Source organism: Ammodytes marinus (genome assembly GCF_949987685.1).
Source record: "Ammodytes marinus genome assembly, chromosome: 7".
Taxonomy (NCBI): Eukaryota; Metazoa; Chordata; class Actinopteri; order Uranoscopiformes; family Ammodytidae; genus Ammodytes; species Ammodytes marinus.
Window position 1 is genome coordinate 6,186,571 of NC_137211.1, and position 22,961 is coordinate 6,209,531.

The 22,961-nt window shown below is 41.3% G+C and overlaps 1 protein-coding gene across 1 annotated transcript in view; it reads left to right on the top strand.

Moving 5' to 3' along the window:
* hspg2 (heparan sulfate proteoglycan 2) overlaps positions 1 to 22,961 on the top strand; it is a 98,704-nt gene that overhangs the window by 70,729 nt on the left and 5,014 nt on the right. Inside the window, exons 45-78 of the mRNA XM_080030923.1 lie at positions 1,037 to 1,096; positions 3,200 to 3,322; positions 3,471 to 3,623; positions 4,095 to 4,255; positions 4,563 to 4,640; positions 6,251 to 6,386; positions 6,774 to 6,925; positions 8,491 to 8,638; positions 9,720 to 9,863; positions 10,604 to 10,738; positions 11,225 to 11,406; positions 11,529 to 11,724; positions 11,954 to 12,133; positions 12,707 to 12,967; positions 13,182 to 13,344; positions 13,648 to 13,745; positions 14,090 to 14,356; positions 14,729 to 14,841; positions 15,000 to 15,147; positions 15,259 to 15,375; positions 15,576 to 15,593; positions 16,971 to 17,055; positions 17,145 to 17,289; positions 17,532 to 17,634; positions 17,727 to 17,836; positions 17,989 to 18,097; positions 18,239 to 18,337; positions 18,619 to 18,840; positions 19,390 to 19,634; positions 20,084 to 20,255; positions 20,360 to 20,482; positions 21,172 to 21,228; positions 22,686 to 22,761; positions 22,869 to 22,947. Coding sequence (XP_079887049.1) covers positions 1,037 to 1,096; positions 3,200 to 3,322; positions 3,471 to 3,623; positions 4,095 to 4,255; positions 4,563 to 4,640; positions 6,251 to 6,386; positions 6,774 to 6,925; positions 8,491 to 8,638; positions 9,720 to 9,863; positions 10,604 to 10,738; positions 11,225 to 11,406; positions 11,529 to 11,724; positions 11,954 to 12,133; positions 12,707 to 12,967; positions 13,182 to 13,344; positions 13,648 to 13,745; positions 14,090 to 14,356; positions 14,729 to 14,841; positions 15,000 to 15,147; positions 15,259 to 15,375; positions 15,576 to 15,593; positions 16,971 to 17,055; positions 17,145 to 17,289; positions 17,532 to 17,634; positions 17,727 to 17,836; positions 17,989 to 18,097; positions 18,239 to 18,337; positions 18,619 to 18,840; positions 19,390 to 19,634; positions 20,084 to 20,255; positions 20,360 to 20,482; positions 21,172 to 21,228; positions 22,686 to 22,761; positions 22,869 to 22,947 — 4,658 coding nt within the window. The remainder of the gene's footprint in view (positions 1 to 1,036; positions 1,097 to 3,199; positions 3,323 to 3,470; positions 3,624 to 4,094; positions 4,256 to 4,562; positions 4,641 to 6,250; positions 6,387 to 6,773; positions 6,926 to 8,490; positions 8,639 to 9,719; positions 9,864 to 10,603; positions 10,739 to 11,224; positions 11,407 to 11,528; positions 11,725 to 11,953; positions 12,134 to 12,706; positions 12,968 to 13,181; positions 13,345 to 13,647; positions 13,746 to 14,089; positions 14,357 to 14,728; positions 14,842 to 14,999; positions 15,148 to 15,258; positions 15,376 to 15,575; positions 15,594 to 16,970; positions 17,056 to 17,144; positions 17,290 to 17,531; positions 17,635 to 17,726; positions 17,837 to 17,988; positions 18,098 to 18,238; positions 18,338 to 18,618; positions 18,841 to 19,389; positions 19,635 to 20,083; positions 20,256 to 20,359; positions 20,483 to 21,171; positions 21,229 to 22,685; positions 22,762 to 22,868; positions 22,948 to 22,961) is intronic.

Below are 22,961 nucleotides of genomic sequence, written 5' to 3' on the forward strand. Positions count from 1 at the left end.
ATACCATACTGATGTATTGTACACGTGTCACATTGTAATGTATTTATCTTAACTGTGAAAATATTTTGTGAAAAAGAGAAAAAATTGATTAAAATAACGACAATTGGATCAAAGTGATTTGCTAATTAATGGATGGGGTTTCAAATATGTACATTATCTTAATGAGTTCAGGATAACCACAAGCTGTATATGTCAGCTTTTTAACACAGCTGAAATGTTTCAATGTTTAAAATTGCTTTGTGCTACTAACCTGCATGTCCCATGTGTGGCTACCCTTCAAAAGTTCATCTGTCCTTGTGTTGCTGCCCAGTCATTATCATGAAGTGTGTGTGTGTGTGTGTGTGTGTGTGTGTGTGTGTGTGTGTGTGTGTGTGTGTGTGTGTGTGTGTGTGTGTGTGTGTGTGTGTGTGTGTGTGTGTGTGTGTGTGTGTGTGTGTGTGTGTGTGTGTGTGTGTGTGTGTGTGTGTGTGTGTGTGTGTGTGTGTGTCTGTGTGTCTGTGTGACAGTGCATCTTGATTTTGAATCCACAGCCTAAGAAGCATTACGAAGCATTGTTGTTTTTGGTGTTTGGTTGGTGTAGAATCTTGCAACATAACAAATTATTACTTAAACTAACATAACTTGGATTAACAGTATTTATTTTTAAATATATAAGGTAAGTGTGTGAATTTGATGGACATAGAGTAACTATGAATAAAATGGCACCAACCATCATGATTGAACAATTCTTGAACAGGAGAGATTTTAATGAATCACGAGCTAAAATGGAGAATGGTTGGTGACAGTTTGATTCAAGTTGATAATGTTTTTTTTAGCATGTTTAACAACGTCTGTGTGCTACATCTCGGAAATCAATTGGACAAAACCACACAGCGGGCCCCAATTTGAATAAGATGGATAAGTGTCTCCGGGGGGGAGCTGGGAGGTAAACTGCTGCTATCCTGAGTTTAAAAAACCTGACCTGTCAGTTTACGTGTCCCCCTCCCTCCCTACCTCCCTTCATCCATTCTTTCCTCCCCGCAACTCCAACCTCCAGAGGCCACAAAGACTCAGATGTTTTACACAGCCTATGAAATGTTTGAAGGACACAGGAAGCGTAAGTCCGCATGGGCATGGTTTCCTCTCTTCCGGGCTCCCTAGACGGACCCGCCCTCTCTCTCTCTCCCTGTGTCATTGCATGCACTCATCTTCTGCGGCATGGATATACTGGTGGTTGCCTGGTAGCGCCCATGTACAATCGACCAAGCATATAGAGAAACTCTTTACATTCCATGTCACACACGACGGCCCAGATCATGTGTTGTCTTATATGCTATTTGTAAGAAATATATTTTTTTTTAATTATATCTAGTAATTGATATTTAGTATATCATTAATTCACTAAGTTCATGTCCTTGTTAAGGATGGATGCTTGGATTGTACATGGGCATTGCTGGCTCCTACCTGGCTCTTTGGGTTCATTGGGGTCCATTACTGCAGGAAAAAAAGTGCATGTTCATTCTTATGGGCGGCTCCCCATGAATGTGGAGTCAAGTTTACCAAGTTTATTATATTTATATATGTTATACATAGTGCAGAAATGTACACAAAACTGGTTTAGTAGACGACAAACCTGTTACATTATTCAAGTGAACTGATAATAACTCTGGGATAATGCAGTGAAATGTCCCTGAAATTTCAGACCAGAAGAGAAATAAAGTACTATTCCACAGACCTTAATTTGATTATATAAATCAAAGTGTAATATATAATACAGTAACTTTAAGCGGGTTGGGATTACATTATCCATTATCCTGTGTTCACGAGCAGGTTTTATTGCTCTCTAACCTATGAAAAGGGGACATTTTTATTACATCTTCTAAATCCCAATGATTGATTTACTTAGTTATTATCAGGAGCGAGGATTCTTTCTTTTATTATCCGGCTTGACAGTGTCTCCACATTCAAGAGATTCAAGAGATGTCCCTTACTATTCTTTCTCTTTGCACCTTTTGCACTTTCCCTTTTTTTTCTCCTTAGGAAACATGCTATACAGTGAAACAGCTGTCATCTGGGCTTCAAACATCATACTGTGCTTAATACATCCCCATCACAACAACCTCATTACATCATATCTGAGTGTGGGTAGCAGACCAGTGATCAGTGTGACAGGCCTAGCTTCAGTACGCGTCAAACTGATGGAAGTGTACTTTAAATAAAACGGTTAATGTGATATTAATAGATGAAAGTCAAACTAGATTAAAGTTGAAGATGTCATACGTCAAAACTGTGAGAAAAAACATATTGTACTTCCTTATCTATAGGGCTATGTAGGCAGAAGCATAAACTGATATAGAAATATCAATCTAGTCACTGCTTGTAGACACATTCCTTGACCATTGGATCAATAACCGTGCCATTTGGGATCAAACATTTAAGTTCCCTTCAGAAAGATTTGCAAGGACTTTGGTGAAACCTTAACTTGTTCATCTTGTGCCACCATTGGGTCATTTCCAATATTTTGGTAAAAAAAAGACAACATGACAGAATTTCCATTTCAGTGTAGACTTAAATCCGCCATGTCCGCCCTTGTCCCACAGAGAAATATTTTTTTCTCCCATGGATTTTATTTGTCACCGGGGTCAGAGAGTCACAGCTCTGCCCAGGCCCCAACCTCCCCAGTCCCAGGGGGTTATTTTGGCCCGCTTATACGGCCTCATGCTCCTCCCTGTCTATACTGAAAGAGGCCTTTTATATTTCTCTGTCACCCTGGAATCATACGGGATTGAATACGAATTGTAGCAAAGCCTGCCAAAACTGGCGCAGACAACGGCACTATGCCAAGAGGCCATGCCAAGGCCTGCCCGCCTGCCTGCCTGCCTGCCACATCTCATCTGTTTGCATCTGCTCTCAGGACCTAGACTGCCAAGGGGTTGAGGGTGTTGGGAGCACTGGCAGGGGGCTGTCACTCACTCACTCAATCGCTTTCAGTCTGATCAATTCACTGTTATCAAAGGCTTTCCCATAGCTAATTCTAATGTCCAAACAGTGGGTGGGCTATGTCCTGACATGGTTTCCTATTCCATCTCAACACCGCATCAATAAATGAATCAGCGCATTATCACGCTTTTATTTCTCTATACGTGCTTCTGGGAAAAAAGCCTCTCTCCCCTCCATTTTGAGCTGTGTTTGACGGGTGTGTGTGTGTCCTTGTGTATAGCTGCAGAGGGGGCCCAGCCTGTGGCCACCATCACTCCCTCGCTGCTGAATGTCCAGCAGGGCCAGCGAGCAGAGTTTCGCTGCACGGGGACCGGGAACCCAACCCCCGCCATTGAATGGATCGGTATGACCACTTAGAACTTGGTTTCTCGTTATATTCATTGTTATTTGGAGTGGAAAGGACATTTTCTGTTAATGAGTCTGATTAATTCAGTTCAATAGCAAGTCAAATATTGTAACCACAGGGTGACAATACTGTGTGATTGTTACAGGAGGTCCAGGGAACAGAATGAGTCCCAGAGCTGTGATTCGCGGTGGCGTGCTGACCATCTCAGCAGTGGACCCGGCCGATGAGGGAGAGTACACCTGCAAGGCCCTCAATACTCACGGAGAGAACACAGCGCGGGTTTCCCTCTTTATTCAAAGTACGCGTTGTGTTCATTTAAATTTTGGTAAAATAAATAGGTTTACACACCTACATTGTGGGGACATTTCACCCTTTTAGGGACCAAATGCAGGTCCCCACAGTGTAGGTGTGTTGGGTTAAGTTGAAAACAAAGCATCTCAAGTCACTATTTCAAACTATTACAACATCCAATGGTGGCTAATGTTTTTTTATCTACTTTAAGCAAAGTTGAGAGATTACTGTATAAGTGACATTGCGAAGCAAATTCAATGAATTTGCATTTTTTTTTGCTGTTTGTGCAACTGTAACACTGAAATTTAGCATGTCAATGATCAACACATCTTTGTATATTCAAGATTCAAGAATATATTGCAAAAAATAAACAATAACTGAACAACTTGACTATAAAAAGAATTGACCTGTCAAGCTATAACGACGATTGGTGGGTTATATTTAGTGTTGAATGACCACAATGCATTTCTTTGGTCAGAGTCTAACCCAAGCGGCCAAGGCAGCCAGCCTCAGGTCCAAGTCAGTCCCCAAAATATCGAAGTCCACGAAGACGACACCTTGAGGCTGTACTGCAGAGCCACAGGCCTGCCCACCCCCAAACTCACCTGGCTGAAAAACGGGGGACAGATCCCTCCACAGGTAAAATGACACCTCACGCTCTCCTAATGCCTGGTTGATAACTTTTAACATGAGTGGATTAAAAACTGTAACTCAAATCACATTTTCACAGTTCTATATATATTTCAATCTTGCATTCCAAGGTTTGTCCCGTGCCGATGGTATTTTTTTCTCATCTTACTGTGTCAGTTTTTTTTTGTCTACTACTGTTGCAGCATTTTGACAATTGACCTTTATTTTTCCCTCCTTTCTGTTTGTCTCCTCCCACCCTCACCCCAACCTTTTTGTTTTTGATCCCATCCCGTGTTGACGTTTTTGTTTTGCTCAGGCCATTCCCTCTCATGGTTTCCATCAGTTTAAAAGCAACAGTCTCGATGTATTACAGAGACGCATTGAGGAGCTGCAGGTCTGTCCATATGTCCGCTGTCTGTCTTGTCCAATGTCTTGTAGTTCACGTTCAATTGTCCACTACCACTGACCACCGTCTTCACACGTTGTCCACTAAGTGCATGATCGAACAAATGTCCCTGATTCACATCTTGTTCATTTACCACCGCTTCTCACTAAATCGCTTTAGAAAAACTAAATGTCAAATCCATTAAAAAAACCAAACTAGGTCTGGTTGACTTCTTCGTGTACTTGCATGCCGTACATACTTGATCAACAACAACAAAAAAGTGTTTCATAGTGTTTTGTCTTGTACTGTCCACATCACACCATCCCTGAGGTGTTTCGCGCCCTCAGTCAGTCAGCACCCATTTGACCCTTCATCATTCCATTGAGTGTATTAACAGGCCTAAGTATACAGTAGGTACTGTAGGTATTTCAGACATATTTTTGCTCCGTGCCAGGCGCAGTCCACTGTCCACTCCTATCCCCCCCACGCCCCACTCTTGGCCCAAAGTTTGGTGTATTGTGTTATAGTCTGGTTTCTGCTACTGCCCTCCTGGACTCTGGGCGTAAGGGCTCCGGGGCCTGTTTAGTTCTGCCTCAGAGAGCCAGTGCGTTGTGTCAGCCTTTCCCATGGGGGAGCCGGGCTCTGCCGTGCGACCACGCAGAAATTCTGTGTGCTCTAGCAAACGGCTTGCTTTGAAAAGTCCTCAATGGGTTCAGACACACATTGAGCCATTGGCCCGCCTCAGCCACTGCCCTCGGTTTAGCTGCCCCTCACGGTTGAACGGGCCGGAGCTAAGCAGCTTTGTCCGTGGATGCCCCGACACCCCCCTCCCGGATACAGTAATCCCTCCCCTGCAGACCCCTCCCCTCCTCTCCCGATTCTCCTCCCCCTTATGAGGTGTTTACAAAACTTTATAACAAGCTCATTTTCAGCCTCGGCGGGCCTCTGAGTGCCATGTGGAGTATAGTGTACAAACAAGTCAAGTTGTTGTTCGCTCATGACAGTTTTTCAATACGCGTGTTGAAATTGATGGAGGGTTTTGGTTCTTAATCGATATTTGCTCTAAGATATTTGATGGTGGATATTTTGCCCTCAGGAGCACTAAAGTGAATATTCTCAGATTTTAAAGGAACATCTGCTTTATGATGCTTTTAAGCTCAGATCAATTCGTCACAAACTGTTGACTCTTCCTCTTCTTTATAGAATAAGGATAATAGTGAAGTAGATGCAATCATCACTGATCATGATACATTAACAAATGATAACCCCACCAATCATTGTAGTGATCTTGACACTACTTTGCACACAGTTTCATGTACAAAGTACTGTCAAAAGAAATCATAAATTTAAAATCCATTGACAGAAACACTGAACTGTAGCAATAACAGCTCGAGTCTACACCATAGTGCTTTTGTGTTGCCATTAGCTAGTACTGTCACAATGTCAGCTATGTCATATTTGTGTTTTTTTCAAGGGACACGAGACAGGTAAGTAACGTGCGCTTTGTGTCTGTCTGTGCTGTAAATAGTCGTCAAATCATAACTCTGAAAAGTACATGTATGGAAGGTGGAAATGGGATAAGTATCTAATCTAGTCACTCATGGGTTTCTCTTCCCCAGGCCCGTATGGACCGCACAGACATCGGTACTTTGCTCATCCCCAACATCAGGATGTCTGACGCGGGCACTTACATGTGTGTTGGTAGCAACAGCATTGGCTCCAACAGTGCTCCCATTAAAGTTACCGTGCTCAAAGGTAAGATGTCATGATAGGTCATGATATATACTCCTATATAGGTAAACCTTAACAAGTAATAAATATATCAATTGCTGTTTCTTTTCGGGACAAGTTTGGTACTAATCAATATACTAAGTAAAAACTTCTGTCTTTCTTTTTACTTTTTGCCCCATCCAAAAAACTAAAACAGAAAAAGGTTACTCAAACAGTGGTTTCATTGTAATCATGTTTAACCAAATTAGTTAAAAACCACATTGGATGTTCAAAATAAACAACACAAGTATCTCCCATACATGAGCACGGATAGACATTGTGTCAACCATAAATACATTCATAGCATATCTAAAAAATGTGTCTTTTACTGGAAAAAACATGTGTATGGTGCATCTGTTTGTATTGGTGCAGCAAACCATGGCTCCTCGGTGGTCAGTATCCAGCCATCCATAGCTGACGTTCAGGAGGGCCAGAGTCTGGAGCTCAACTGCTTCGCCCCGGGGAATCCTCCTCCACAAGTTACCTGGACCAAGGCCAGCGGACGCCTCTCCTCTAACCACCAGGTAATCACACAGAGAGGCAACAAGATGGGAAACATATGTGCATCCTTTCCTCCCTGTTTAATTACTTCAATCTTGCATGCCGTTAAGGGCTAGTGTGAATTTCCCAATTTTGACATCACAGAATCTTATAAACAAGTTAACGCATGGATCATAATCTTTCTAAATCCAATGTATAGATGAAATACTTCTTTACATATACAGTATCTTTGACTTAGGTGAGATCATTCTTGAAATTAACTTTTGTCGAATGCATAAACCTATTCTTCATTTTAATGTTAAATCACACAGTTATATAGGGGAAGGTGGGGTGATTTGTGCATTTTGGAAGTTGCAAAACCCATTGTTTCTAGAAAACCGTGGAAGAAATTGGAAATGTGACCACATATTTAAGAAGAGCCATCCATTTGACTCATCCTGTAAAGAAGGGAGACACAAGGAATAAGATATAAGCACATTTAAGCTCAAAAAACTGTGTTTTGCCTTTCAAAGTAAAATTTGCATGATCAAGGTTTTTTGATTATTGTGTCTGAACAATTATAGACACGTTTGAAAACATTTGACACATGTTTTAGTGCTTTGGTATGCTACACTTTGAGTCTATATAATTAGCACAATGTCAACCCTAAATTGCTGCATCATGCCTATTATCCAAAATTCTGGGGATGGGGTGATTTGTGCGCAAGGGCCTGGGTGAGTTATAAGTAAGTAAGTAAGTAAAATGTATTTATAAAAGCACATTTATGACAGTTTGCACTGTCCAAAGTGCTGTACATAGTGCATTCAGTAGGTAAACAATGAAGGTAAAATAACAATAACCAAAATAAAAGACATAAAGCCCATACATCCACATAAACACAGATAGTAGTGCAGAGGTAAGTAAGTAGTGCAGAGGTTAATGGGGAGGAAACACCAGGGTGTACATATGGGTTTTGAGCCTTGATTTAAAGGCAGAAATGTAGGGGGAATCACATTTGTCAGGTGGCAGTTGGTTCCACAAGCACGGAGCAACTAGTGCAAAGTACATTTCTGAGAGTTGTGCCACTGGCATGGCTGTATACGCTGGTCACCAAAAGAAAGTGATTGTCTACAGTAGCTCAGAAGAGAGTGACATCTCAATTCCACTTAACGACACCACTGATGAGAGTTCAGATGGCCAGAAAGATGATGATGGTGACTTTGTCATTGTGACACAATGACGCACAAATCACCCCACTACGTGGGGTGATTTGTGCGACAAGACAACTTTTTTTCCGAAAGCTATATTTCTTAAACAGTTTATTCCAGATCCAAAGTTTTTATTGCCAGGGATGCACAACATCCTGAAATATATGTACATATTTGAGTTGGAGACATAACTGTCAAGGCCTCACTTTAAAATCACTTTGAGTAAAAAGTTGCACAAATCACCCCACCTTCCCCTACATGTAATTTGGCAATATTGCAAATTTTTGCATCATATAGTGTATTTTTGCCAGCAGTAATAGCAATACAAGTGATAGTAGTATTTATGTATTAGCAGGTAAAGCTGAACTGAAGTCCCTCTGTTCCTTGTCTGTTGTGTGCAGGTTTTGGGCAGCCAGCTGCGTATCCTGTCAGCCTCTGCAGAGGACTCAGGGGAGTATATCTGTCGAGTGCACGGTAACCCTGGAAACAACCCAGGATCTCATGTCCACCAGGCCTCTGTCTCTGTGTCCGTCACTTCCTCTTCCTCACGTGAGTTAGTCAACACCAAGACCCATACATCTGATTCATTAAAGGTGCAGTCAGCTATTCTGGAGAAAGTTTTTTGTCAAAATCAGTTAATATCTCCTCATAATCTGCTACCTGTTTTTACTGTGCGTGCTGAAAATAGAACCAAAGTTAATATACACAGCCTAGGCTCTGTAAACTGGCATGTTGCTAGATACGGTGCCCCCCCCCCCCCCCCCCCTTTGTTAACATACGCTTTGTTTACATCCCAGTTTACAGAGCCAATGCTGTTTTATTCAGTGCGCACACAGTACGGACAGGTAGAAGATTATGATTGAGCTTTCACTGATTTTGACAAAAAGTGATTCACCACAAGCGTTCTCCACAATCGCTGACTCCACCTTTAACTGGTGGTTTAACCAAAACTGCATTTTGATTTTTGCTCTTTTCAAATGTTCCATCTGTGCTTCACTGTCTCGTCTGATTGGACTTGGCAGTAATTACTTTCTCACCAAGGAAATTACATTTAAAGGCAGATGTCAGAGGCTGGAAAAAAGACATTAAGAGAAGGGCACAGCATGTCAGGGTGTTGTTCTCAGACCAACACTGCCTCTCTTCATGAATGAACTTTCCAGTGGTACTTTCCACTGCAGCCCAGTGTGACCTCAGATTGAGGGATTTTTTCCCTCGCTACTGTCCCATGATCTCACCCTCCTTCCTTGACTATGGCAACATTTGAATACTTTTACTTTTGCCAGTGAAGCCCACACAATATAACCACATTGAATTGTAATTTGTCACCTTGGGTTTCTGTGAACAATTTGACGATTAAAGGTGCTTTCAGTTTGTGTTCATTCTTGCCCCCTCTTCCTGGCTGAGATTACCCGTGACAAAGGCATTAAGAAAAACGTTATAAAATTAGCTTTCTTTGCGCTGTTTCTTGTTTGCTGTAACATGTCATTTATGATCATCAGAGGAACATTGAGAGTTTCAGAAATATTTAAAAGTTCCTCGTAGCACCTTTTAAATAAAGTGAAATCATGGACACTAATGTCCAAGACAAATTTTTCCAGAGCCCTAACCACTGTTTTATTCTCTGTTGCAGGTCTTCAGAGCCCCATCATTGCCATCGAGCCCCACAGTACTGCAGTGCGTGTGGGAGAGTCGGCCAGCTTCAGGTGCAGAGTGTACAGTGGAGCCCAGCCGGTCAGACTGGAGTGGAAACTGGCCAACAACCAGCCACTGCCAGGTAATAACCACGCACACACACACACACACACACACACACACACACACACACACACACACACACACACACACACACACACACACACACACACACACACACACACACACACACACACACACAGACTGAAGAATAACCTGCGTAATGATTTCTGATTTTATGATGTCATTATTCACAAGCAATTACAGCTACAATCCACCCATACATTTACTCCTCTCATGCATCATTGGGTGACAAATTTAGGGCTGTGTTTCTTCCAATCTCAGATATGTACAGTACCCTTACTCTTGGTTATGGGGACCTTTGTGTTGAATTTTGCTAATTAAATTTGACTGTGCTAGGCCACACATTGTAGTGTTTGTACATTGTAGTATTTACTAAAGATTTACTCAGCGTAGTTTTCTTAGACTTCATGCCTTTTGATTTAAATTAATTTAAGAGGGTGTCTTAGCCCAAAGATTGAGAACTTCTCAACATGTCATTAAGGGCTACCTCATACACTTCCCATGATGTAAATAAATATCATCTTTCATTAGACCCCTACTGCCTCCTAAATGCCAACTTATTTCAAATTCCCAACCCTCCTGTTAGTGAGAACAAGGGCCACAGAAGGCATTTTTACAACTGTTTACGCTGGCTGACCAATGCTAACCCACGATGAATAAACTGAATTTCATGTATAAAATCTGCCTCTTTAACTTTTCAGCATCTCCAGCCGTTATACTGTGTCCTTTATCCCTCAGATAATGCTAAAGTTAGCCCTGATGGTTCTGTTTTCACCATCTCCAACGTCCGCTCTACCAACCACGGTGCCTACAGATGTGTGGCGAGTAACCCCTTCGGCATCACCCACACCATTGTATCTCTGATTGTCAAAGGTAAAGATGCATGCATATCAGCACACACACATGCTCACATTTACAAATCTGCTACATAATAAGGACATTTCATATATCAGTCACATCGCCCCACACTGTTAAAAGAAAAAAGTTAGGAAAAACTAAAAATGTCCAAGTCAGCCAGACTTTTGAGTTTTGCAGCTAACACTGAAACTCTTAAATTGAAAGAAAACTGCCTACATTTGATCATCTACTTATCTTTTGTTGAGATAACTCATCATTCCTATGTCATGAAAATGTTGAGTTCTTCATATTAAGAATTTCAAACAATGAAAGTTGTTAGTAGTTTTACTTAAAATGTAAGAGTTTTAGTAACCCAAAAAGTCTAGTAAAGACAGTTGCCCTGTAAATGTGATTGTTCTTTACTTTTTCATTTATAGAGTGTATAGCCTCTTAGTGACAGGTTCCCTCTGGTGGCTGATCAGATACAAAGCCATGATAGTATATTCTACCTGTGTCCCTCAGAGTCTCCTGTTGCCACCGTCACACCTGTTGGACCCCTGCGCGTCAGGGTGGGTGAACCCATTAACCTGGAGTGCCAGGCATCAGGAGAGCCCCGCCCATCAGTCTCATGGCACAGAATGGACAGCAACCGCAAGACCATGCTGAGCAGCCCTGTGCCCATGGAGTCCAATGCAGTCATGCAGGTAACATCCCCCCTGAAAACACTGTAAAAAACATCTGTTCAGAACAGTTGAAATTATATGAAATCAGCTTTGTTGTGGGTATTTTTATGGTGAGACAAATCTGTTGTTTTCCTCTTGTGCAGATACTAGCGGCACGTCCAGAAGACAGTGGCACATTTGTATGCACAGCTCGCAACAATGAGGGCTCCACCGAGACCAAGGTGGAGGTCATAATCGAGGGAGGCTCTCAAATTCCCACAATGCCCCGGGCCATTGTTTCTGAGCCGGAGATTGTTATAGTGGAGGGACAGACTGCAACGCTGCGCTGCGAAGCCCACGGTAATGAAAGCTAAACATCTCATTTATACAGCTGGAAAGTATTTTTTTAATGTCTTTATGTGGCACATTTAATTCAGCACCACAGCACTGAATACAGCCTAAAAATCACCTCTACAAAGTATATTTTATATTTAAAAGCCACAAGAAATAATTATTGTCTTGCTTGTTTATTTAAATTTGCATCTTGAATTAGCAGAGCCTTACAACTTAAGATTTGTTCCCCTTCCAGGTGTCCCGGCCCCTACCATCAGCTGGTCTAAGCTGCGTGCTCCTCTGCCCTGGAGACACAAGATAGTGAACAACAGCCTGGTGCTGCCCGGTGTAGGCCGCCAAGACTCTGGAGAATACACCTGCACTGCCACCAACATCATGGGAACCTTTGAGGCCACCATCATGCTGGATGTAGAGAGTGAGTGATGTGGTTGTGCTACCATCATTATATTGGGATATATTCATCCTGTTTTAAACAAATAGACCTGATTAGGTGACACTAATTTGCAATGACATTGAGTCAAACAAAACATTGCAAAATAAAAACAACAACAAATAGAAGTGCAAACAGAGTAAAGGCAGTCCCACAATAAGTTGATAAAGAAAGAACCAAAACCATGAACACATTGAATAAATTATACAAATTAAAACAGTGTTCAATGACAATTAGATGAATAAAAAGCCCTATAACCATGTCAGAATAATTGAATTGATAAAATTGGACAACAACAAAAAAGACTAAAATAAAATGGTTGCAATTGAAATCACCTGAATGGTAAAACAACAACACAGTTATTAAAATCATTTGTGGTGTGGTGGTGTTTGGCAGGCTTAAGATAACATGTCGGAATTGGATAAAGGGAATTAAGGCATTAAACAGAAAACTGAATTAATTTATCGTGATTAGAAATTCCTTCTTTAAAGCTTTTTCTGTGTAATGTGTATTTCTTGAGAAAAATTGGCAACTTTTTATTCTCTCCCATATCTCTAGCCATTCCGTATGCCACTGCTATGCCTGACGATGTGGCAGTGCGTGTGGGGGAGGTGATCAGGCTGCAGTGTCTGGCCCATGGCACTCCTCCTCTGACCTACAGCTGGACCAAGCTGGATGGAAGCCTGCCCCCGAGGGCCGAGGTCAACGGAGGGGATCTCCAGATCAACCTGGCCACCGCCGAGGATGCTGGGAGCTACAAGTGTGTGGCCGGCAACAAAGTGGGCAACAGCGAAGTGGTCGCTAAGGTCACAGTCAGATGTAAGTTTTGCTGTTAAATATATTGATTTGACATGTTATCAATAATGAGTAGCTCAACTGTTATGCATCACAAAAATAGTACTTGCGATCTACAGGTCAAGGTAGTTGGAAAATGTTTAGAAATGTCTGAAAATTGACTTTTGAAGAGGTATGATAGAAATATTCCAAGACATTAACATAACCTAAATCATGCCTCTATCCCTCCCCTGTGTAGCCCCCTTGGCAGTGCGTGTGTCGCCCCAGGTTGAGGTGAAGGCCCAGGGCAGTGCTGTGGAGTTCACCTGTTCAGCAGCCGGTGGGATATCAACCAAGATCGAGTGGCTGAAGGAAGGAGGAGCGCTGCCAAACAACCACCACATCAAGGATGGAGTGCTTAGGTGACTCATATGTTCTCATACATTACTCCCATTATTACCCATTAACATCTTTCATTTACTTATTTAATAGGCTTTCAGATTTAAGATAGTAGGTTGAGTTTATTGCTGTTGATATGAGAGTTTTTGACATTCATTTTTTATTTTATTTTTTATAAATATCACCAAACTTATCCTTTAATTAGTTATTAATTTAAACATTCAAATCAATTGATATGGTCCCTTAAATATTGTGTAATATGTGAATGTGTGGAAAAACCTAACCCTGGCTTGTTTACTCTTGTGTCATTGAACATGTCTCTGTAGGATTGAGAACCTTGAGCAGAGCAACGAAGGCGTTTACATCTGCAGAGCCAGCGGAGTGTACGGTCAGGCCCAGGACTCTGCCAGGCTGACCATCCAAGGTCTGTCACATCCATGAACAGGGCACACATTCAAATATACTGATATATAAACAGCTCTGGAAAAAATTAAGAGACCACTCCAAATGTTCAGTGTCTCTCATTTTACTATCTATAGGCATACGTTCGAGTAGAATGAACATTTTGGTTTTATTCTATAAACTACATTTCTACCAATTTCCCCCAAAAAATTGTAATTTCAAGCATTTCCATTAAGTAATAAAGAGATAAAGATTGAAGAAAAATCCAGACTGGTCTCTTAATTTTTTCCAGAGCTGTATACAACCTGCTTCATCAAAGCCATACTGTATATTAAATAAAATATGTATATATTTTTTTTCTGCCAGCCCTTCCAAAGGTGATGATCCACGTGGTTAGCTCGGTGCAGACAGTGATGATAGGGACCTCGGTGGAGTTTGAGTGTAAGGCAGTGGGCGACCCCGAGCCCACGGTGAAGTGGAGTAGAGTGGGCGGGCCTCTGCCAGCTCACATCGTGGTGATGGGCGGAGTCCTGAAGATCCAGCAGGTGACTGAGTCAGACGCCGGACAGTATCGCTGTACGGCCACCAACGACGTGGGCTCTGTGCAGTCACAGGTCGTCCTCAACGTACAGTGTGAGTGCACAATACAATTTAATTCAATTTAAAAAAACTTTATTGTCTATAGCTTAGTGACAGAAAACATGCATTCAGTTTGCGGCTCAAACAACATAAATATAAACATAAGACTCACATACAATCACACAAACAGTGTAATAAAACAGTAAAAGCAGGTGTGTAAAGCAAAGCTGCTTGTCTATTTGGCATTGTTAAAAGTGCATATTGCAGTGGGAATGAAAAAGATTACTTCCATCCCAACACACACACACACACACACACACACACACACACACACACACACACACAGATAAATGCATGCACTTGCACACACATTGATGCATAATCTATCCGTTTACCCTCATTTATAACTTTTTCCTCTTTGCACAGCCCTTCCTCAAATTGTAGCGCTGCCTGAAGCTAAGGAGGTGACCGTTGGGTCTGATGCAGTCATGCCCTGTGCTGCTTCAGGATACCCTGTACCCGAGATCAAGTGGTCCAAGGTAACTACTACTGTAATTCAATAAACTTCAGTTTTCAAGATGGAGTGTTATACTATAGAATACGTATATGCTTACAAACTTCTCAGGCTCGAAGGGAATGCACTTTTGTTAACATTTATTAAGGCTGATGGTATACTGTTATTGTGATTGGTTACTAGGTGGATGGAGAGCTTCCTCCTAAGTGTTTCCAGGAAGTCAATACGCTGACGGTTCCCAAGGTAACCCACGAGGATTCTGGGACATATGTCTGCACTGCCTCCAACAAGCAGGGCAAAGTGGAGGCCTTCACCTCACTTCAAGTTCACGGTCAGTCCACAGAATGGAGATCACTATAGGGAGGGTTGAATACATAAAAAAAAAGATGTAAGAACTGCACAGTTTTCTCTATCTAACCATATGATTATGTGCTGTTTTCAGAGAGAGTGATGCCATACTTTGCCCAGGAGCCCTTGTCTTACCTCACCCTGCCCACCATAAAGAATGCCTACAAGGCTTTCAGCATCAAGATCAGCTTTAGACCTGATAATGTTGATGGTAAGGAATATACAACCTCAATTAGCCTGAAAAAAATCATATAATGTATTTATTTTACACTTTTTTTTTTTACCATTTCAGGATGATTTTTTTTTCTTATTTTGTACTACGTTTGTTTACTATGTTTGTCACATTTCTTTATGTGTAATTTCACTGCGTCTTCTGTCCCTCCCTCTCTCCCTCACCCTCGTGTTGGGAAGGTCTCATATTGTACGCTGGTGAGTCTCGGTGCTTGAGAACCACAGGAACTCATGAGTGATGCTGTGGTTTTTTTTATCGGTTCCATCCAACGTTTATCATAATGCATCCAGCAGCTCAAGGCTGATTTATGGGCCGTGAAAGATGATGCATGGCCTATGTTTTTCATACAGGCTTGTTCCGGTCACGATCACAAAGCCACATTTTTTAGGAATATTTCAGCAGCAGCTTGATGATAATAATAAAACCATGGTCACAAATCTACCTTTACACCCCAGTCTACTTCATCAGCTTCTGCACTGCCTCCATAGCAGCACTGATGCTTGAAATAACAGTGCTTGTGTGCTAAAGCTGCATACACGCAATGCTACAAGCAATGTCTCTGTTTCTAGGTTGTATTTTATTTTATTGAAGCACCAATGTAGTTCTGGAAATAGGTTTGATCTACAGTAATGTAAATTTCCTAAGATAGTTGACTGACGTGACAGTTTTATTATTATTTTTTTTTTTATTTATTTTTTTTTTTTCCACTTTGTAGTTTTATTATTTTTTAATAGAAAAATAGAGCTTTTTGAAAATGACTCCTGTATAAATGTGTGATACAAAAAATTACAGAATATAATGTGTAACCTTAATTGAAACATATACACTTATATGAAGTTTGTGTCGCACATTTATGCAGTCTACTTTCTTTAAATCAGTCTCTATCACAACTATCAGCATTTAAACAGATAGTTGTGTAAGAGGGCATGTTTCCACTTCCCTGTGAGCCTCTGTGGCTCATGTAAAGCATGTGTTCCCAGCATGTGGAGACAGACAAAGGAAGAACTTGTGGTATGGCAGCACAGTGATGCCCAGACCGGATGGCTCAAGGTTATATAACCTATACCTGGGTTTGGTTGGCTGCAAACATGCCTCACCACCATAGCATGCTGCTTTACCATCCAGCTTTCAAGGAGTGTGCATTGCATATCATGAATGACTCCTTTGCAAACAATGTCCATCCTAACAAGTCACTCGTGCTCAAATCTTGTGTTTTGAGAATGAATAATTCTACTAGTGGGATCAGTTCATTATTTCAGAAACAAGTAGGATTACCTTGAGACAAAGATGAAGAACAGACATTGTTCCACCATTGACTCAAGGGAAACTCTTGAAAGAAATTCTTCTATTAATTTTTTTACTTATTAAGATGGACATTATCGAGGATGTACATTTAGTATTAAAGGTGAGTCAGCCATTCTGGAGATTTGCTAGTTGTCAAAACCAATGTAATGTATTGCAAAGGTAGCGGATCCTGAGGAGATATTCACTGATTTTGACACATCTCCAGAATTGCTGACTCCACCTATTATGAGTTTACTCTTACTGACTCACCCTGTGTTTGTATGGTTTAGGTATGATCCTCTACAACGGCCAGAGAAAGACCACAGGAGCAGACTTTATCTCTCTGGGACTTGTGGGCGGGCGCTTGGAGTTCAGGTTAGTTGGTAGATATTCAAAGTCCTCCTAATTGACCAACACAAAAACACGATGATCTGATTTGATAATCTTCTATTACATCGTCTCAGGTTTGACGTGGGCTCCGGCATGGCCACCATACGCAACCCCAACCCCATCAAACTGGGCGAGTTTCACACAGTCGAGCTGTACCGCAACCACACCCTGGGCTACATCAGTGTAGACAAAGGGGAGCCCATCAATGGCAGCTCGCAGGTACTTCTTCGACCATGTGTCACATGTTATCGTTTTAAAGGATTTATGGCGGCTAATATTATGCTAATTATGCAAATTGCTCAACATGTAGCTTTTAGCCGAACCAAGCCGAATCTTATTTGCTAAGGCTAAAGATTACATTTTACCCATACAAGTTCATAGTAAAAAAAAATGTATGGTTCCAAGAAAAAAATTCCAATAGACTATAATGTGTTCCACTAATGTACACCTTCTCACATCAGGGCAAGTTCCAGGGCCTGGATCTGAATGAGGAGCTGCATGTGGGCGGTTACCCCAACTACACAGTCCTCGCCAAGACCGCTGGGATTAAGACCGGGTTTGTTGGTAAGACACATCATTCAGCTAACACAATGAAATATAGGACAAATTAAAAAAAAGGTTTTCTGATTTATTTATTTGATATGTCTACTGTGCAGGCTGCATCCGTAAACTGGTCATCCAAGGTGATGAGGTCATCTTCAAAGACCTGGACCGCAGCTCTACTGGGGTCACTGACTGTCCCACCTGCAAGGACCAACCATGCCAGGTACGTCACATCCACTCACTTGATGTATTTGTAGTTTTTTTTAAGTTGCCGTGTGTAACTGGATGAGACCAATATACGCCAATATAACACACTGCACCTTTAACTGCATAAAATCCCAATCCAAATCTAATTTCTCTCATGCCATTATACAGAATGGAGGAAGGTGCGAAGACTCAGACCCCAGCTTGTATAAGTGCCGCTGCCCCAGAGGATTCACAGGCAGCAACTGTCAGCACCACTCGTCCCTGCGCTGCCACTCAGGTACTGTCTCCGCCTGACCACACACCCAAATCAAAGGCACCTGCATTTTGCATTCAACTCTTTCACAATTAACAGTGCGATATGGTACTAGTAATAGTTGTAAAAAAATGTTTTAAAAGTTTGTTACCTGCTCCCCCACAGAGGCCTGCGGTGCAGACGCCACTTGCATCAACCGGCAGAATGGTCTGGGCTACGACTGCCGCTGCCATCTTGGAAAGTCTGGAGACAAATGCATGGATGGTAAGATGGGAAGTAAAAACTCACTCAAGAATATATATATTTTTTTTTCTACTTTATTATTTTTTATTAGTGTATTGTACATTACAACAAGTATATAGACAGATAGTAACATAAAGCAAAAACAAAAAGTCAGCGCAGCTAAACATCAAAAGAAAAGAACATATTTTTATTTTATTTTTTAGATATAAAATATATAAAACATCAAAGATATTCTCCATGTGTAATGAAACCAAAAAGTCTTCATTTTTAAATGTGTTTTCCTCCTCATTCACTTTGACTAGGGGAATTGGTGACCACTCCACTGTTTGACGGTGTGGAGTCGTACATCGCCTATCCTCCTCTGACCAACATCCACGACGACCTGCGTGTGGAGCTGGAGTTCAAGCCCGTGGACAGGAACGGTCTGATGTTCTTCTGTGGAGGGAAGAAGATGAAGGTGGAGGACTTTGTATCCATCTCTATGGTGGAGGGACATGTGGAGTTCAGATATGAACTGGGAACAGGTAAAGGTTCCAACACAAATATATCATGGTTTCAGAAAGGTTTATTTGTTCTAATTAACATGCTTGGAAGATAGCAGGTTGGTTTTTAGGCCCAATATGTATTATCAACAAAGCTGGCTCACATTAATCCATTGTTTTCAAATCCCAGCGTTATGAAATTAAAGGATTTGGTTTATTATAAAGTAATGCAGAGAGTAATCTTCAGAGCTGATTCAAAGTCACTCCCAGATTGTGTCCAAAAAAAAAATTAAATACGAGAGAGTAAATATGATTTGAGTCAAAAGTTTTCTTTTCATAAAGCCAGTAAATAGATTAAAAGGAGATGTATTTATATTCTATATTAAAAATGTGCAACTGTCTTTTTTTTTTTTTTGTAATTCTGTTTTTGAGGGTTACAAATCACCCTGTGAATCATTTATTTCTCTGTTTTATTACTTGTATCTTGGTTTCTTTATATTCCGTTTTCTTTGTGGTGGGAAAATGTCATTGGTAAGAATATAGGAAAGGGTTTTTATATGAGCTTTTGCAAATCCTGTCTTGATTTTGCAGGCCTAGCCATCCTCCTGAGCTCAGAGCCTGTGTCTCTGGGCCAGTGGCACAGAGTGGTGGCCGAGAGAAACAAGAAGGACGGCCATCTGAGGGTGGACCAAGGCCCCACGGAGAGGAAGACTTCTCCAGGGAAAGCCCAGGGCCTCAACATCCACACCCCCATGTTCCTGGGAGGAGTGCCCAACATGGACATCCTGCCTAAGCCCGCCAATGTCAGCCAAATGTTTGAGGGTTGCGTTGGAGAGGTGAGATATTCCTGCACTAAAGAAGAAATAAAAACTTAAGTTAAAGGTGCACTATGGAGTTTAATGTGGGGGGATTTGTTAACATTTGCAGTTCGATTACAAAACATATTTACTCTACGTGTTATTTTTAGTATTGAATAATTCTTTAATTTTAAATCAAAACTAAATATTTTTGAAGCACCAGGAAACAAACGTATATGTGAACAAAACTGTGGGCCCTGCTGCTGTAAACAACAACATTGAAACTTTTCAGGTAGCTTTCTGACTTCCAACAGTGTTCCAGTGATCCAATTTTCCTCTCAGGAAAGTTTTGTTTATTTAGTTATGAGAATATATCTTAGAAAATGTTCACTTCTCTGACACCCCAGAAGTTACATAGTGCACCTTTTTAAGTTAACACTATTGTATCTGTATGTGGGAGCTTAAACTTGTCTGCACCACCCGCTCAGGTTTCCATCAACAACAAGAAGGTGGATCTGTCCTACAGCTTCACAGAAAGCAAATCCATCCGCAAGTGTGTAGACGTCAGCCCCTGTGACCGCCGGCCCTGCCTCAACGGTGGTGACTGCATGCCCAGTGCTGAGTATGAATACCAATGCCTCTGTAAGGATGGATTTGAAGGTTAGTGCTCGCGCTCACATTCTTCTAAACACTGGGGAAAATATAGCTTGTGTCAGAACTTCCCAGAATTCTTAGCAACACTTTCATGTATGTGACCCCTGCAGGTGAGCGTTGTGAGGTGGTGAAAGACGTCTGCCAGAGCGACCGTCAGTGCCAGAATGGAGGCAGCTGTGTCAAAGGCCAGTGTGTGTGTTCGCCTGGCCACGCAGGCCTCAACTGTGAACAAAGTAAGTGATGATACGAGCCACATCACCATGTGAACCAAATATGAGTTCAAAATCAAAGTCAGAAATAGCAAAACTTATAGACAACATTTTTTAATTTAGGGTTCCTTGAGATCCTTAAAAAGCGTTAAATAAATAAATCTAAAAATGACCTAATGGATCTTCAAAGTCTTAAATCAATTTTTCAAAGTAGTTCCTCTTCCTTTTTCACAAGTCATTGTTTATGCAAAATTGTTCCTAACCCAAAGTAATAAATGTCATTATTTTACTGCAGTTATGATTTCTGTTAAATTGGTCTTTAATTTCATTAGGAGTAGCGTAAAAAAACATCTTAAAAAGTCTTAAATCTAACTTGCCTTCAGCTGTAGGAACTCTGTAATTGGATGTTTTAGTAACTTCCAATTTGTCTAAAATAAATTCTATAAATTCTCCATATCTGCAAATAATTTGTCCCTCCCCTCCAGTATGTCACCTACATACACCTGCGTCCTATAGACAAAGTTATTCGTCTTCTAGGCAGAAAGACTAGACACGCAGCCAGAAAATGCGCCCACATGTCTCACATTCTCCACAATATGAAGCGCCCTCTAACATCAGACAGTTCACTCCCAGCATTGGAGAGTGGTTAACCCGCTAAGTGATTACATATGTCTTACCCCCTTCACCCTCATGGCTATATCCTGCACACACAGGCCATGTCTCCAGCTTGCCCCAGGCCCTGAGGAGTTTGGAAGCTAGCCAGGCGAATGGTACAGTATCTCAATATTGAGTCTATATGCCTGACACAACCGTCACTAACAAGGGGGGCCCCCTCTGAGCTTCAAAGGGGGCCCCACGTCCATTCCATTCCAAGCTCAACCCCAAAACTGCCTATTGCCTAACATATGTTGTTCGCGCATAAACACAAAACCAAACATTTTGTCTGTTCTCGTTCATCTGAGGCTCTTCCTATCCCCCATTGGAAAGTTGGGAGAGGGGAATTCTGCATCTTCACTACATACAAAAGTAATAATAAATAGGCAGTGGTTGGGAGATCAACCGATTTGTGCCGCCTGCTTTTGGACACCATGTGAAATGTGGAATTCCCCTTGTTTTTGTTTTTTTACCCCCATATCGTCATGTCGATGCCTGTAAGATGGCTACTACTCACAGCATACAATGTTGTTTTCGTCTTCTTCAAGAATGCCTGTCTGTAAAACAAGAAAACACCATACATACATACATACACACACACACACACACACACACACACACACACACACACACACACACACACACACACACACACACACACACACACACACACACATACAGTACACATATTTAAAACCAATCAAAATAAAAACTTGTTTTTCTATCTGAAAGTGTCTAAGTCCGCTCAACACGTTTGCGCTGTTACTAACAACTTACAACACTGTCTGTGAAAGCACAGTGTGGTGATGGTGTTTGGGTGAGTTGAGATGTATTTCACGCATATTCTGTACTCTGTGCATGGACCCGTGGTGAATTCAGTTTGATCTCTGTGAAAAGGTCAGAGATGGTGCAGCGTGTGAGGAATGGAAAATGAACATAACGTGCTCATGTGACTCTCAAATGCATTTGCATCATGGAGCTTGTTTTTCATTGCAGTTTTATCATATGATTTTTGGACACGTATAGCAATTTGGGCTTATTACGTTTTACTCAAAATGTTAACTATGGGTTTAACGTGACGGGGATTTTTTTTAAATAAAACACACCACCCAATTGCATAGGTTTGAAAAATAGTTAGCCTGGTGTGTAGCATAGGGTGGCTAATGTTAGCCAATGCTAGCACACTTCAGATAGACATTGCTTTGTAACTGATATAACTGAATAAGCAGCAACATCCCTGAAAACATTTAGCATTTAACATGGATGTGTTCATGCTTATGGACTCAACTTTGCAAAAATAAGCATAGTTATTTCTAAAGTTACATCATCTTTAAACTTTAACCACTAGTACCAACGAAGAAAATACTTTGTGATTGCAATGTGATTTTATTGACAAATACCTCTTCTGTCTGGGATTGTTGTGTATTTAACCAAGCCTATCTTAACCAGGGTTACTTCCACGCTTTCGCCACTGGAGGGCAGCATAACAGTGGGAATAAAAGTTCACTGCAGCATGACTATTGTTTTTTAAATGTGGTATTGATTGGTATTTCCTGTATTTTTTTGTTTGTAGATTCACCGTACCAGTATGCAGCTCATTTCAACGATGACGGATACATTGCCCTCCCTAAATCTGTTTTTTCAAGAAGGTAGTTGTAGTTAGCTTGTTCTACATTGTTTACTATCATGGCTGGTGGTGTAGGCCTATTATTAGGAGTTGATGTAACGAAAATCATTGTTATCTTTTGTGCTGTAGTGCCCCTGACTCGCCGGAGACCATCGAACTGGAGATCAACACTGTCTCCTCTGAAGGCCTGATCTTGTGGCAGGGAGTTGTAAGTCCTGGTTC